This window comes from Triplophysa rosa, linkage group LG11 (genome assembly GCF_024868665.1).
Source record: "Triplophysa rosa linkage group LG11, Trosa_1v2, whole genome shotgun sequence".
Taxonomy (NCBI): Eukaryota; Metazoa; Chordata; class Actinopteri; order Cypriniformes; family Nemacheilidae; genus Triplophysa; species Triplophysa rosa.
The window spans coordinates 8,916,570-8,934,256 of record NC_079900.1 but is presented as its reverse complement, the minus strand read 5'-3'; the positions used below and the strand labels follow the sequence as shown (position 1 = coordinate 8,934,256).

General features: G+C 37.1%; 1 protein-coding gene across 1 annotated transcript; it reads right to left on the bottom strand.

Annotated features, from left to right (window-relative positions):
- Window positions 1–62: 62 nt before the first annotated feature.
- Window positions 63–11,101, bottom strand: kcnj12b (potassium inwardly rectifying channel subfamily J member 12b). The gene is made up of 2 exons (XM_057346673.1): window positions 10,467–11,101; window positions 63–7,159 (listed from the first exon to the last, which is right to left on the bottom strand). The coding sequence occupies exon 2, from the start codon at window positions 7,081–7,083 to the stop codon at window positions 5,815–5,817; it is 1,269 nt and encodes a 422-aa protein (XP_057202656.1). The 5' UTR covers window positions 7,084–7,159; window positions 10,467–11,101; the 3' UTR covers window positions 63–5,814.
- Window positions 11,102–17,687: the final 6,586 nt, after the last annotated feature.

Below are 17,687 nucleotides of genomic sequence, written 5' to 3'. Positions count from 1 at the left end.
AACTCAAGGTTGGCTGACTTATTTTGGACAGCTTGGGTATCTTGTATCCTGCTTTGGTGCACACTTAATCTTTTCTTTCCCTTTTATGTTGTACCTGTTGATTTTTTTTCCCCATGGAATCTCGAAATAGACATACAGTCATGTTTACACTCAGGTTCAGCACATTTCACACAGCTCTTTGTAGTACCTCATATCAGCCACTAGAGATCGTACTTTGATTCTAAACTGCGCATCGTTTCTTTAGCAACTACACAAAGTTCCAACTGGATCTCGCAGACGTCTTTCTGCTCAGGGTAATGTTTGATCTCCTGTTATTTTTAGAGATTTCAAAAAAATAAAGAGCGAGCCTATGTTTGAAAGTGGACTTTAATTGAAGAGCTGCACTGTGTACGCATTAGCACCAACAGTGATTTGTCCAGAAGCGAACTAATTAGCCGATAACATCTGAACACGAAACCATAGCTTAATTTCCCCAATCTGATATTTGCTCAACTTGGTTGCGCGCCATTTGTGGCTCTTAAAATGTGTTGCTTGTGTTTTAGTCTCGGTGAAAGCTGTGTTTTCATGTCTGGGGTCCGTTTATGTCCCAGAGAGGAGGAACGGCAGGTGTGCGCGCGCTCTAATTAAATTTCTAACGGCTTCTTTGTCAGTAATCATGAATAATGCATGTCGCTTTTGAAACGATGTTCTCTTCATAATGGCGCATTTTCACAACACTGATTAATTTAAAACATGACAATCCCCCTCTCTCCGGCCAAAGTTTTGCCCATCCTATTCACTGCAGATTTAGCACATTTGTGTTACCTTAGAAACGCATTTTACATCTTGCATGTACAACTTTGTACGCATCAGCACCTCCACCTGTTTTATTATGCACGAAACATGGAATATACTAGAAATATAATGAATACAATATAATAAATAGGACATTATTCAATACCTTATTTTAAATATAGGTAAAGTGGCAAGTCCTTATGTATTATTCAATATTGTAGACGCAATGCATTATATATATATATTTATATGAACACATTTAAATTCAATTATTTAATATACTGGAAGTTAATATAGCATAAGGGAGTCTTTTTCTTTGTCTTTTTCTTTGAGTCTTTTAACTTCTAGGCTATAAAATTTCCAACCACAAAGAGAAAATGAGGTCTAAATGTGTTTGGCAGTTTCCCAGCATAGTGCGGTTGGAAGTGTAAGTAAACTACGTTTGTTCTATGTCTGGCTACTAGAAAGTATATTTATGGATTTGGAATCACATAATTTAATACTTCAGGCAGCCGAATGTGAGATTTGATACAGATGTTAATGGTTGTAAAATGCACTGGTTTTCCTGGAATCTGTTGGTGTAGATTTCCTCATTCTCAAATCTGTTTTACATGTGCAACTACACAAAGCAACACATCACTGCTCGGTTTACTACTTTTTAATTTTACAGTCCTGTGTTTGTCCGGGTAGTTCTGATGCATAAATACACACTTATGCATGTATTTAAAAAGAAATCTACATTTCAGGAAAACAGTGTTGTAAGGCATGGTTTGCTGTAAAATGTTTTTCCTAATATCAATATTAAAATAGATTTATCCAAACTGAAATCAGAAATTTTACACCATATAAATGTTACACCATATTTGCACTTCTTGACTATATTTTGCTGTGGGCCCTTTACCAAAAATAAATGTAGAAATGTGTAGGCTGCTATGTTCATTCTTATTTACCCCAACACCCAGAGCTATGGCCCTACACACTGAGACCCAATATTGCTGGCACTGATTTGGATTATGCAAGGAGTGCTTTAAAATGTTTTTTAAATTTTGGGCCCTTTACCAAAAATAAATGTAGAAATGTGTAGGCTGCTATGTTCATTCTTATTTATCCCCGTAGCTATAGCCCTACACACGGAGACCCAGTATTGCTGCCACTGTACTGAATTATGTAAGGAGTGCTTTAGGTGACATGTGTAAGTGCTGAATCCATGCTTCTGTGTTCTGTTTTTGGTTTTATGGCTATATCTGGTGTTAATTATCAGCCTTCTCAGAAGGCAAATGTACATGATCTCTTTGACCTTTGTATGTGACTCGTGTTCTTAAAGCCTTTTGGTTCCCATAGTAATAATGTACAAAAAGAAAGCCACCAATAGAGACATTCCTTGGGGTATGACGTAAAGCACAAGTTGAGTAGTGACAATGGGGCATGTGGACTTTTTGTCCTTTCTATAAACAATGGTAAAATAAGAGGACTGTATGTTTATTTACAGTAATTACATAATTATTTTGCTGTTTTTCTTAAGCTATCACACTTTGTCAATATTTTAATGTGTAGTGCCATGTATTTTATGTTATGTGATAGGCTTTACACATTTTTTTTAGGTTGAGTGGTAGATTTAAACAATAATTTTAAAACGTGTTGTTTTTTAATTGTTTGTATTGGAATTGTTGGTGGTCAGGTGTTAAAGTACAAAAAGAAAAATCAGTATACTTTCAATAATTATAGATATACCGTTGCCGTGGTAACATTTGTCACCATGGTTATATCTGGATTTTCTTCCATTGACAGACAGCGTGATGCCTTGAGGTTTTTTAGACAGACTTGTCTCTCATATTATGTTCGAAACACTTTTGTTAAGTATGAGAAAGATTTACAATAGTTGTAATGAAATGTGGGAATACAGTTTATGGTGACATGACATTCTTGCTTTGTTTTGATATTCCTGTTGTCTAGATCTTAAAAAAAATCAATATTTGAAAGAAGCTTTTAAAGAATAGGTTGAATTGCATTACAAGGATTTCCTTGTTGGTTTAACATTTAACATTTATGGTCCTTAGTTGGTCCAAGCTGATCTGGATTGTCTACCTTTTAATTGATGTGGTTTTTTCGCGTGGTGGAGCATCTTGGTTAACCTAAGCTTGTAGACCACCATTGACCAACAACAAACCATCTTGTTTTAAAAACCAGCTTGTACGACCTACAGTATGTTTTTACCGGCAATCCTCTTTTTTCCAAGTGTTTCCACACTGCTTTAGATCATGGCTCCTTTACATTGTATTAAAGATGGGGTAACACACGCAGTTTCTGCCAATCTCATATTAATCTTGAGTACCTATACAGTAGTATTGCATACGTTGTATCTTCGAAAAGTATTTAGATCAAATTTATAAAAGAGCGATACATGGTAATGCTGTACGATTATCTCTGGAAAAAGACGAGCTGCTGGAGGCAGGCAGGGGAGACTGACCTACAGCACGAGCACACGATACATCATCGCATTATCCGTTCGTGTTGTTTACATTATGCACGTATGCGCCGATTGCCAACAAAACACAGACATATGACTTAGTTTGACTTACCGCGTGCAGTTCATGTCCAGCATCTTTTAGCCTTGGGACCGCACTATACAGTATATCAATTTCAAACGATCTCCAAATCCAGCTTTATATCCACCGTTTATATAACATCCATCACTGAAATGCCATGAACAAACAAACACACCTAAACTTCTCTCACTATAACAAGAGTAACGAGCTGCAGCTGCAGGCCCACAGCGCAGCCAATCTTGATAAGGGGTCTTCACTCGTCGGTTTGCGCGTAATGCGGGCTACTTCTTTTGCCTTGCAGTGGGCGTGCTTTTCCGAAAGAATTTCCCAATAAAAAGAATAGGATCCCTGTTACCAAACAGGATCCAGACTTATAAAAAACTCTCTGAAACAAGTTGGAGTGCTGGGGGAGCAAGCACAGAAATACTACATCATATGTCCAACTCGTTTTTTTAACAAGTTGACCATGTTAAGCATGAGAAGCCAGCACGTTTAACAGTGTAAAGAAGTCAGAATGCATGAAATAGCATGTTACCCCATCTTTAAGCTGAAGTCACAAGTAGGGGAAGGTAAATCAGTTCCAGAGACCCAGCTGATAAGGTTATAAGGACATGACCTAAAAACATGAAATATTTTGAGTAATGTGTCCAAATAATGATCGATCAACATAAAAACAATAAACTACACTGCTGTGAGTTATGTAGCATGATGGCGTATATTGATTTAATTATTTTTGGCAACTGGATTGTCTTGCTTTTTTCTCTTATCCATGAGAGGACGACTTTGGCTATAATTTACCTTGATGAAACGTTTAATTTATTTAAATTATCTTATATAATGCCTTCTTTATTTAATCAGGCACACTTATTTTCTCCCACAGACCAAAGTGATGGATGAGGTGAGTGTGGGTGAACACTCTCTTCCTTTTGTTCCTCCTTTGTCTCTGGCTCTATTTCTTATTTCTCATTGCTCTGATTTTAAAGGAGGGAGATATCCAGAGGAGAGCCACAGTCACTAATTACTGTGCAAGATATCTGAGGTGGGCGGTTAGCGTTCGGCTTTTGTTAGTTTCTTGTTGAAATTTGTTTAGCTTGTGAGTGGAAATCTACAATTAAGCAGACTTGTCGTATTACACCAAATTTCTAAAAATGAAAACGGGGTTGTGTGACTTTTATAGTACATGTCTGTAAGCTTTAATGTAACTTGAAAATAGACCAAAAATATTGATGTCTCATCTTGCACTCACTCTCGTTTTGTCCAATCAAATGCCACATACTTCTGATCAACAAATCACGTTCACGGTTGTGATTTAAATAAAAAAGCAATAGTATGGCATTACCTAATTGCTCAAATCTTTGGCATCTGACTACCACATATGTAGCTTCTAGTGTCAAAAGACAAACACACTACCGAAATGCCATCAGAGCTTTGGCATTTGTGAAAATCAACTTAAAAACACTTAAAAGATGAGCACTCTTGGGTTTAATGTCTTTAAAGCAACATAACACTTTTTTGTGTGTTTTTGGTGCTATTGTTTGTTTATGCCGTCTTAAACATATAATGTGACTGTTTGTCCTGGGTATGAACATGAATGGTTGTATGTTGTGGGAAAAAGCTACAATCTTCCTTATATTTTAAATACAAATGTATTTCTTTCTCTTGTACTCAATAACTCACATATATATCTTTCTTGTGGCTCAGTGGTTAGAGCATGGCGCTAGCAACGCCAAGGTCATGGGTTCGATCCCAAGGGATTGCGCATAGTCAGAAACAAATGTATAGTACAATGCAATGTGAGTCGCTTTAAATAAAAGCACCTGCCAAATGCATAAATTTAAATGTAAATATATATCTATATCTACTAACTTTCTAATACTGAATAAATAACTTTGTTTCTTTGCTAGTTGCTAGCCTGGGAGCCATCTTGCTCATTGTCCTTTAGCAGTAAATCAGCATCTGTTTTGGCATTAGTTGCACACAGCAGTCCGTGATGAAAAGAAATATCACTTGTCTTTACCCTGGTGTAATAGAAATCAATTTTAGCCAGACAGTGAATAGAAAGAACATGAATGGATGAATGTAAGTCATTTTATTGCTGTAAGTCACACAAAACATAGTTTATCATGTTCTACTTAACATACAAGCAAACACTCTAGAGGTCTAGTTTGTGCAAATGTTGATTTAGTCAATATGGCACCCAGGCTAGCTTTGTATTGCATAATGATACTACTTAAAGCTATAACTTGAAACTACATTATTAAACAGATAGTCTATTTTTCAAGTTTTCCTACAGGAAGGCCTCGCATTTCCAACAACAACAAAAAGCACTTTCTTTTCCTGACCTGCCCTTCACTACAGCATGGCTCTAGGACAGTGGGTCAAGGTTTTAATATGGCACTTGCATTTCTCTGTATCTACCCATGACAACCGACACAAAAAGAGTAGGAGTTCTACAATAAAGCAAAGTCATCAAAGGGGTCACGGAGACGAAAGGTCATATTTCAGATTCTTTGTGGTATGACCTTTGATCAGAGTTCATATTGGCAGACAGGGTCTCTAGCTCAGTCCCCCTCTCACCACTCTCCACTTCCTGCTCCTCTTCATCCCTGCTGATGAAGGCCAGCTCGTTCTCGTAACAGAAGTTGCCACCAGACTCCAGCGATTTGTTTTCATCCATGTCTTTGGGACTGCAGCGTGGCGTTGAGGGCACCTCGTAGGTCTTATGAAAGTGCGAGTAGTCTACTTTATATTGGTTCCGTTCCTCAAACACCACCGGCTCAAAACGATGGCCCCATAAGATCTCGCTGGCCAGGTAGGAGCTGCGTACCTGAGCCGTCATCGCAGTAGCTTCAACCATCCCTTCTAGTATCACCACAATCTCGAAATCAGAAGTTTCCAGGTCCTGCTTGCTGATTCCAAACAGCGGGCTGTCCTCATTTATTTCATGAATGATAGTTAGGGGAGCAACTAGGAAGATGCGGTCGAGACCCAGGTCATATCCCACATTAATATCGATCTGATCGAAGGGGATGTACTCGCCCTCCTCTGTAATTCGGGGCTTGATGAGTTGCGCCCGCACGTGGGCCTCCACAATGTGACTTTTCCTCAAGTTTCCAACCCGCCACATTAGGCACAGCTTCCCATCACGCATAGAAATGACGGCATTTTGCGAGAACAGTATCGTCTCTGCGCGTTTCTTAGGCCGTGCCATTTTGGCCATGATGGCGCCGATCATAAAAGCATCAATGATGCAGCCTAAGATGGACTGAAAGACGACCATGAACACGGCTAGCGGACACTCTTCGGTCACACAGCGAAATCCATATCCGATCGTGGTTTGCGTCTCAACCGAGAACAGGAATGCTGCCACAAAGCTGTTGACCTGCATGACACATGGTGTGAAGTCTTCTCCAGAGGGTCGGTCTAGGTCACCGTGGACAAGAGCAATGACCCAGAAGGCGAAACCAAACGCGAGCCAGGACAGGACAAATGCAAGTGAGAAAAGGAGGAACATCCAGCGCCAGCGACTGTCCACAAACGTGGTAAAAATGTCAGCGAGGTAACGCTGGGATTGCTCGTCCATATGCACAAAACTGATATTGCACTGGCCCGTCTTGTTGACGAAGCGGCATCGCGCCTTCCGCCGTGTCTGGATCTTGCCGTTGCCAAAGCCATTGCCAAGGGCGGGCATGTTGCCGTGGCGATACACGTCTTCCTCGGACGATGACACAATGTTGTAACGGTGGGGCCTGCCCACGCTCATGCCACTCTGCCCTGCTAGAATCAGTAAGTGGGAGAGAGGACCAAGGTAGCAGTGGATCAATCGCTGTTCAGGATGCCTAAAGAGAAAGCAAAAGGTCAGATCAGACCTGTGGTCTTACACAGGGGTTTTCAACCTTTACAAAGGTAAACACAAACGCACTTTCAGTTGACACTGTAAATCATGATATAAAAAAGCTTCGTAGTAATACTGTATAAAGACTCATTAAAAACAGGTGCATTAAAGAATTAAATGTAAACAGTTACTTCATGTGTGAGGTCAGAGGTCTGGAAGCCAATGTTTAAAGCTTAAAAATGTTGAAATATTAATGTTTCGCTTTGGAATTTATTAACCTATTGGAGTCTTATGGACTGAAGAATAGATGTGCTTTTTGGAGCTTTAAAATCGTGGCACGCGTTCAATTACATTACAAAGCTAAGATGAGATTTTCATATTACTCACATTGTGTCCAGCTAAAGAAAAATATATATGAACTATACAGGAACTATTCCTGTGATAAGCACTATAGACCTCTTTGTAAGATGTAAACACTGGTCTGGCAGCACTTTCATATCTTTAAATCCTGATTTGGTTATAAATGTTCTGTTGGTTGTATTCTGTTTAATTGTTTGTGCAGTGTAAAAAAAACTGAAACAGGAAGTTCTTCCGGACCAACGTTGTTTACGGCTTCCAAAGTGGTCTATATCATTGTCAATTTAAAGTAGATAGAAATGTCATAAAATGGTATAATAATTGTATGTGTATTCTTCATCTCCACAGAACACTGCAGGATCTTTACAGACCTTTGGTTGGAAACCTCTGGGGACCACATTGTTCTTGATAAGTTTATAGTATTACAAATCTCCACATGAGTTTTATCTTTTTAAGAGTGCAGAAAGGTGAGGTGAAAACCTAAATTTAGCAGGATAAAACTGCATTCCCAAAATAAGCTTTAGTCCCAAAATATATTCCGAAAATAAAGTCTTATGCATCCTAAATGCAGCTAACAAGTGTGTTACTCCAATCCGCGAGTGCGTGCAACAGTGCTACTCTGAGTGAGAGAACGTGTATCTGCGCACATCTGTCGCCAGACTGTGTGTGGCTTTTTCACAGCAGATGTAGCTAATTAAAGTAATTTCACACTTTTCCTGCGAATCTCTGCACCTTTTCTTTCCAGTGAAGTGCTGAGGTGCTCACCTATAGCCTGAGAGAAACTGCGTTGCAGTCATTATTGTTATCGTCATCGTCATTATTCATATTTTTTCTTACTGCCGTTTTTTTTTTTGACAGAGAGCTGAGCCGGGAGCTGCCGGTGGGGTCCAGATTTAGGCGTCTAGCCACTGCCTGAGTCAAGTGATCTGTCTTTCTAATAATAGATGCTTGTCTCCGTGAAACTACTGCACACGCACACCCAAGAATCTGTGCTCCAAGACATACTGTACTGACAGAGAACCATCAAAACGCACACACACGCACACTGGGGCTGGGTAGTGTCAGGTGCTGCTATTTTGGTAAGTGTGAATAACTAAGAAGCCTCAGATTCGATCAGAGTGATAATGAGAAAAACATAATTTACTTCAGGGCACCCACAAACACAGACACGCAGAAACGCTGTGTCGTCCTTACAATTCTAAAAAAAGAAAAGGATCACATGAAAAACTAGAGGGATATAGAGGTTTCCATGGAAACCTGTCTGGTAGAAATGTTGTGTGAGTGTAGGTGTGTGTTTGTTTGAGGGGTGACTGTTGGCTTTGTGTGGTGGTATTTTAGTCATCATCCAGGTGGCCAATCACTCAAACAAGACTGAGAGGAGAGAGATGAGGGCTTGTAACTTTCTTAATAACTGAAGATTTTGTTGTAGGGAAATAGTTTGCTAGGCATCTTACTACTTCCTGATGTGATGCCAGCTAATTCCATTCTAAATGTCAGCTCATGTTTAAGTGGTGTGATATTGTTCCTATGATGATTATGTATCAACTACATTCTGATACTGTGAAAACTGAAAATTAAACTAGAACATTTTGTCATTAACATCCACAATAGTTTTCTCTTTTGATTTTCTGTCTTTGCTTATTTTAGATAAAGCAGATTTTTTGAGAGCCACTGTATTTGTTTGTTTTTTTGTACACATGATTTTTTTATATGCACATACAGCCATTTTGGAACTTTTATGTTCTACATTCTGAGCAGTTTTGAGTCACTAGGCTTTAAAGGTTTTGCATTCCATTTAACTATGTAGATAGAAACATTTTGTTTTCTAAAAAAGTACCAAAATGCACACAACGTAAAGAAAACATCACAAAGGGTAAACAGAATAGGAATATGTGAATAACTTAATTTTGACAAAAATGACCTTATAATTCCATGATGACAATATATATACACATTGAAATCATATTTGAATTTTAAATGATCTCCTATTCCTATGGTCTCAATCAAAATTAAAAACGGATCTTTACATATATGTCATTCTTCTATAGGTTACTTTGTATTGGGGCAGTATAAGAACCATAAATAAATGTGAGGATGTACGTTTCTAAGACTAGTGAAATTCGGAAACAGAATTCTTGCTTTAAGGGTTAAAATGGTGGAACAGGTGTATTCTGAAATCCAGAAGCGTTCCAGAGATAATCTCAGTTTTGGATGTGGTGTAATGTAAACAAGACCACCTTTGGTGGTGGTGGTCTAAGCATCTTTTAGCTGAACAGAATGTTCCGTTTCATTTTATTACGTTTGTTGTCTTAAAGAAACAAAATCAAAGCTGTCAGCTGTCATTTGAATTCTTTAACATGACAAACATTCTAACATTACCTCCAGGCTTAAAATGGAAAAAATGATGAGTAATTCAAAGTGGTGACTGATTTTGACAGCTAATTGACAGACTTCAGGAATTATTTCACATGACTCCTCCCTCCAAGCATTTCCACGGCCCCCGCAGAGCGGCATCAGTCTCTCCTAATAAACTTTATGAATGTAGACTCGTATCAACCTCACCATATGCGCAGTGCCAAAATGGATCCGTAGAGTTGCACCTAGTGACTTTTTAGCCAGAAGAAGGTTAGAAAATTGGAACATTTATCATTTTTTATTTGTTTGGTGATACTAATTTCACTTTTATTGTTTTTGAACAGTTATGAAGAAATCCGTCACCGTGGGAATGCTTTATGCATTTTGACAGCCCCCTCGTTGATTCGAGGACACACACGGTGTTAAGTACATGCAATGTGGCTATGCCCCACCTGCGTTATGCGGCACAAGATTTCAAAAACACCTACAGGTTGCATAAAATCCTTGTATACTTATGAGGAAACAAAGATTTTGTACTAATTAAAGTTTCTTATGTCAACAGGCACTTTAGGTGTCTAGAGCAAACACATTTGTCTTACCTTTACTCTCCCCTGCGTTGACGTGTGCACGTAATTAAAACGTGAGAAAGCGAACTGGGTTCTCGCTAGATCTCAAGTTGAACTAAAGCATGATTCCGCTGAGTTTCTTTAAGGTTCCTCTGAAGGAGAGTGATCCCTTCCTCGAAAACGAAAAGCATCCTGACTGTCCAGCGAGGTCCTCATCTTTAACGTCACACGTGTACCGTATGCATGTATTAGAAGGAGGCTTCCTCTCTACAGGCTGCAGATTAGATTCCTTTGCTAACAACATCAAAATGTTTCATTAATGGTCCCTAGTGTTGATCCAGTGATGTTCCAGTAATCTTTAGCAAGGCTGTGGTCATCCCTCTGGTTTTCGGATGTTCAGAGTGTCTCTAATCTCTCACCAGCACCTCACCGGTGGCTCTCTTTGAACGTTTAAAACACGGCTCTCTCTCTCTTACCCTTGTCTGCTATCTGATCTTTGCTGCAATTTTTCACACCCTCTCTCTCGGTTGCTCTCTCTGTCTGTGAAGTTGGCATTTCTGAGGACTAGACGGTTACCGATGCTACCTCGATCACAGAGCTCTTGAAAGCTGCCTCTTGTGCATGCTAAAACCAAAATAAATAGATCATTTTTACTGCCCTCTAGATTGACTGAATACATACCAGATGGACTTGCAGTCTGTTAAAAATCATGTTTTTTACAGTTGAAGAGTGGATTTGGGCAAAGTGATTTGCATAGGGTTTGCATGGTGTGCATGTAAGAACATGTTCTCAGATGAATCATTTTGAAGAGGTTTGCTCTTTGGGTTGGGGTGCGCACATGGTAAAGATGGTGACAGAACGAGGACATTTGGCTCTACAAATACACACAAACACATGTATAGTCTCATCGGTCATGCTTGGTCACACTACCAAATTAATCCGACGCCTGCTTTTGGTTGTGTGTATTTGCCGTTGTATGTGTTCCTGTTTGTTTCAGGTAGATAGTAAGAAAGAAGAGAATCAACTTTTTGTGTTTGTGGTCTGAAGAAGCTCTTGTGGTAAACATGCCACATTGCCGCATTCCGTCTAACGCACATTTACTGTGATGTCAGCTTAGGTTGCACCAGTGGCATGTCCTGATAGTGTTTCATGAGGTGCGTTGCTTGCTATGTTTGGAACAGTTCTGTTATTGATCTGTTATTGAAGGAAGGTCTGAAAAGTTTACAGTAAACAACAGACATAGTCTAGGTGAACCCTGAGAACCCTTCAAATGGCATGTAAAGAAATGGCAAGACCCATAGGCAACATTCACATACTGTATATACATTTTGATTTTTACTGGAACTACAAATAGTGAAATATACTGTTGAACTCATTTGGATACCAAATTTTTTCAAGTGTCCTAGTCAATGATACGAACATTTAGGGAATAATTACTTAAATTACTGTCACTTCAAATAATACACACTGGACTACAGAAAGCTTAAATGTAGAAACTTCATGTATTAGTTTTGACATTCATTTTTCAAAGAAAAGTTATAAACCTGTTTGCACTGCTACCAATCAAAAGCTTTTGAGATGGACGAATAGATGGCTTTCTCCAGGTATTATAATTCCTATAGAGAGTGAAAACACCTGCTCATCTTCAGTCACATTCAGACAAAAAGGGTACTGTATAAAGGCAAATAGCCTGAAGATTGCTGAATACCTAATTCAACTGCTAATTCAATCTAAAGAAGTTAAGAAGCCAATTTTGTAATTGTGTCAAGTGTTTGGGATTTTGTTTTAATATTAATCAGGAAATATGTATGCGCGTTGGCCTCGAGGCAGAGGAATGGATGTCTGTTGTGGAAATTCAGGGCTCCATATGGAGTAGAGTTTAATTATTACTGTAGAGACTCGATTATGTCAATGTGTCCTCCTTTATCAATGAAGTGATGGTAAAATAAAGCCTCTGTGAGGATAATCTTGGCTCTCCGCAGATATAGAGGACGTTGTGTTCACATATGTTGCCCTCTTTTAACAGTGAAGTGTGTGTGCGCGTGCGTGTCTGTGTGTGTCTCTTTTTCCAACTTTATGACATATGGAGCATGAAAACAAGATGAGTGTCACATAGCTGTGAGTTCAAGTAAATTCTATAAGTGACCTATCTCTAAGCCCCTCCTCATAAATGTACAATCAAATCAACTGTTGCCATGTGACAAATTATTAGACAAGCTTTTGGTGTAATGTAAGCCTACGGAAGTTACTGCATTTTACAAAAAACTATCCAAAATGAAATCCAGAGAATGTTGGAATATCAACCATTTTTAAAAACAATTCTTCTTGATCTTTAACTTTTGTTATTCTTTTTTCTTTGCTTTTATACATCAGCTCTATCTTATATGATACTCAGCTTTTCTCTGGAAACTACAACCAGTACTGTTGGCTTTTGATAAACTGCGTGAAAGGTAGTTGGTGATGTTCCTCATTTGTAAGTCGCTTTGTTTATAACTGTATGACTTAAAGGGATAGTTCACACAAAAATGACATTTGTGTCGTCATTACTCACCCTCTTGTCATTTCAAACCTGTTTGACTTTCTTTCTTCTGCAGAACACAAAATAAGATATTTTGAAGAATTTTGGTAACCGAACAACAGCGTAAATGATTCACGGTGTGTTTCTAAAACATTTTATGAAACATATATTTTTACCCCACATGGTTCCACACAGGCACAACATAACATAAGAGCACAATATTTGTCATGGTTGGAATTTAGGCCACAGACTCACCCACATCTCTCCACACTTACACAAACCCAGTGTGTTTCAGCGTATGAAACATTTATTTTAGAAGAAAAATAGAGTAGTGTCACAAAGGGATTGATACCAATTTTAAAAAGCATAGACTCATTTATACATTGCGAATTTGATAAATATTACATACACACGCACATGCAAGTTCAGTGAGTGCGATCTAGTTAGAGCAGAGAAGTATGTGACCTCAATCTGTTGTGCTGTTTCTGCACCTTCCTGTAAACTAGTTTCTCACCATGTTTGCCATTCATCTTTCCCTCCATCTCATTCATCCTGCTTAATCAAAAATAAATTATTACACCTGCAGAAATACCAACGAAAATCGTGCAACATAAACACACTGAAGATAAAATACATGACTTCATAATTGTTTCTTTGTGTCTTGAGCAAAGGTCATTGTTTCAAAGCCACTGTTGTTTTTGTTTTGGTTGCCTTGTTTTGCTGTCTCTGATATTGTGGGCATGTCGGCTGAACCATTTTGATCTTTATAATTTAACCCTTGTGTGGTGTTTGGGTCCGTTTACTAATAAAATCATGTGATTCATTATTTTTTTCAACATTTATGTTTATTCAAGATAAACTTTTTTCACCCATGTCACAGATTTTTCTTTTTAGTATTTTTTCAAAAAATTAGAGTAATAGCAACTTTTTCGTAAATTTAACAGAGGTGAATTACAGAAATTAATTATCATACACAATGTTGATGTTGCTTGTAATTGGACATGTATTTTTACAAGTGTTGGGTGTAACTAGTTACTAAGTAATTAGTTACTGTAATTTAATTACATTTCCCTTGAAAAAGTAAAGTAAGGGATTACTCAAATTTTTTCTGTAATTTAATTATAGTTACTTCTGATGTAATTAAACTAAATACTTTGTGTAATATATGTGTTTGCAATAGCGGAATTGACATCAAAATTCAAAGTCTAACGTTAAAATCAGTGCTTTAATGTATAATTCTCACATTTGTAATACTTTGATCAGTTAATAATACCACTTTATGTAGTTTTATATTATTTATTTGAATTAATTAAAAGAGCCGTTTCATGTCTATCCTTGAATCACTTAACAAATCAAGGTTGATATAGGATATAGAAAGTAATTAGTAATAAGTAATTAAATACTCTTTGGAGAGAGTAATTTGTACAGTAATCTAATTACATTATTGAATATGTAATTAGTAACTAGTAATTAATTACTTTTCAGAGTAACTTACCCAACACTGATTTTTACATAAAGTTGTATGGCATTTTACATACAGTTTTATGTGGGTCCACTAGACCTGCGATCTTCGCCTGAGTAACAAAAACATAAACACCATACAGGGTTTAAAGGTGAAATGTGCCACTTCTGCATCACTAGCACCAAATGGAATTGCAAATGCAATTGCGTATATATATCGCGTGTAAATAACTGCTTTTCGTCACAAATTATAAATTATTAATTGTCATCTGTGAATAGTAAGAGAAACAAATCACTGTTATTTACTTAGATTGCTGATACTTATACTATATGCTTCCAATTAGAAGTCGTGTGGTACTCATAAAATCATTATAATAAATAGATGATCCTCTTTGGATGACTCATTTAAGAAATGCATTGGTTTCACAAAATAATTAAATAACAAGCATTAATTAAGCCTCTTGTTATGTTTTCATTATGTAAATGAAATTGAGGAGCTCTTCTGCTATTTTTTCCTCCCCTGGCTGCAACCAACAATCAAGAGTCTCATCAACTACAGCACAAGGACCAACTGCTGATTAACAGGTGTGTGTGTCTGCGCGTGCGTGTGTGTGTGTGTGTGTACACTAAATGTCCCTACAAGACAGTGATACAAGTTTTTATGCACCATATATAACTTAAAAAAACTAAAAATATATCAAACATAAAAACAGTATGTTTGTGTGTTTTAGGTTTAGGTAATAGAATATTGAGTTCATACAGTATTAAAGTGATTAAATCCCCATAATCCATGAAGACACAATGTGTGTGTTTTAGTGCGTTAGTTACTTGGAGAGTACATACTGTATGGATCACAGATGATAGACAGCAATAATAGACATACAGAAACGGAAATATTTACTGATCACACAGGTTTTGGCAAATGGCACAGACAGAAGTAACCGATACTGGACATGCAGCTGTAATGGAAAAGACATTAGAAATGGATTAAAAACAGAAGAGGGGGATGCACACATGGGAAAAGTGTGTCCTTTATTTTCGCCTCTGCACAGGTGTGCTGATCAAAATGAGTAATGAGAGAATTATTAGAGCAGCACCTCAGAGACAGCAAACACATGCTTATTTATACACATACAGTACATTTCATGCTTACATGCAAACACAGAACACAAAAAAAGAACCATTAAATTGTTTGTGGAAAAAAGTTACATGTTTCCTTAACTTTCAACACTAATGTACTGTGTTTTATTTTCTGTGGGAGAGTCTGTCAATAATGCAAATTGCTCAGTTGGTTATGAAAATAAAAAATATTAAGTTTGATTAAGTCAATTGATTAACAACAGAAAGCCACAACCTTGTGGGAAAGGGCAGAATCACAATTCTAGATTTCTTGCTAAGGTTAATTTTAGGATAATGTATCATGTATTTATGCACGTGATACATTACCGCTTTGTGAGTTTGCCACCGTCTTGTTTGCATTTGTGACATTTGGCACTGGGCCCTTAGAAAATCGATCCTTCGCACCAAGAGGTCTTGAGATCCTCTCAGACTTCTTCAGATACATACACATGAATTTTATAAGGTACACATAAGCCCTGCAGCAAATAAGCAATGGTGCTCACTTTCTAACTCTCTCTCGTTACAAAACATTTGGGCAAACAAACAGGATGGTGGACACCGGCATCTGTTATTCCATCCATGATGATGCTTAGAATGATTTGCTTTCAGGGCTCTACCGCATACGAAAGTTCACATGCAAACATACTCGCACAATATTACATTACATGGACGATGCCATTACGTAACAATAGCTGTCAACAGTTTTTGTGTTGATAATGCTTGAAAAGTTCATGATTAAATAGTTTTTAATGCATTTTGACAATGCCCTTTACTGAGACTTGCCATCACATAGCGTTCACTTTCTTTTGCGATAGTTGAAATGTTTGTTACTAAAAAGTATTGGATTATTTTATGTTTATATTTTATTGTAATATATATTTTATTTAATGTTTTACAGTAAATAAGATTTATTGTCTTGAAAAATAAAATGATAATTTCCATTGTATGTTATATGGTTATTAGTGTTAACTCCACAGAATCATATTTATTACTGTTTTTCACTGTAAATAATTGCATGTCCTATATTGAATCTAATATACCATATAAGCCTAGTTTACCTTCAATCAAAATAGCCTACAAATTAGACTTTACAGTAGCATTTTATATTCTGACAGTTAAAGAAACAAAGTTGAAAGAAAATGAATAACTGCTTTTTTAGTATTCCTCTTCCTAATTCATATTAACTAATTTGGTTGATATAATGTTTTTGCTCTTTTCACATCACGTTAATGAACATTTTTGAGTTCCCACAGATTAATGTCTAATAGAATAGAATAGAACTTTATTGTCATTGTTTAAGGAACAATGAAATACAGTTTAGCAGCTCTTCTGGATGACAGGTGAACAATTATAAAAACACAATTATAAAGTTATAAGAAATAAAATATATACAGTTAAATGTAAGAACAGCCAAAGACCTATATACATAGACAAAAATACATAATTATTATATTATATTATGCGCAAATTTTCAAGGCAACCCTGTGTGTATTATGCAAGCTTTAGGTGAATATGCACATGTATAGCTAGATGTGTATGTTTTTCCTACATTGTAGGCAAAATGAATAGTAAAGTCTAAACATGCCAAAAGATTTTCTTAAGGGTTCAGGGAAAATGAATTGTCTTTAGTTCTGTTAAACTAAATGTTGCTAATTCTAACTAAACTTTCCTCCTCCCATCTAGAGGATGACCTCGCTTGTCCAATAAAATTATTAATAAATAATATGTCTTTTAAACACTGAACTCAAAACACTGTAACTATTTTAAGTTGTATTTATTTGGACATCAGCCAATGTTTAAATGACATATGAGACCCCTGTATCTGTACCGGTGTATGGAGCCTGAGCAACAATGGGACATTGTAAACTTTAACAATGAAGATGATTGAATGATGAAACCCAAAACGACTTGAGGTTAACAAATCCTCAAAACTGCGATGGCGCCATCTTCTGTATATTTACAAATGTTCATCTCCTTTATATGTTATCAAAAACATATGTGTAATTGTGTGGCTCACACCAATGCTGCTCTAACAGAGTTGCATGTAATACGTAAAACAACGCGGTTTTAAAACCAGTGCTCTTTGCGATCCTGTTTTTGTTTTTGAACAGGCAAATACGCAAGTCGACAAACAATGACGTCAACAATGTGCGACA

What these genes read in the sequence shown, in the direction of transcription:
- kcnj12b (XM_057346673.1), bottom strand. Translation starts at nt 7,083, where the DNA reads ATGAGCGTGGGCAGGCCCCACCGTTACAACATTGTGTCATCGTCCGAG.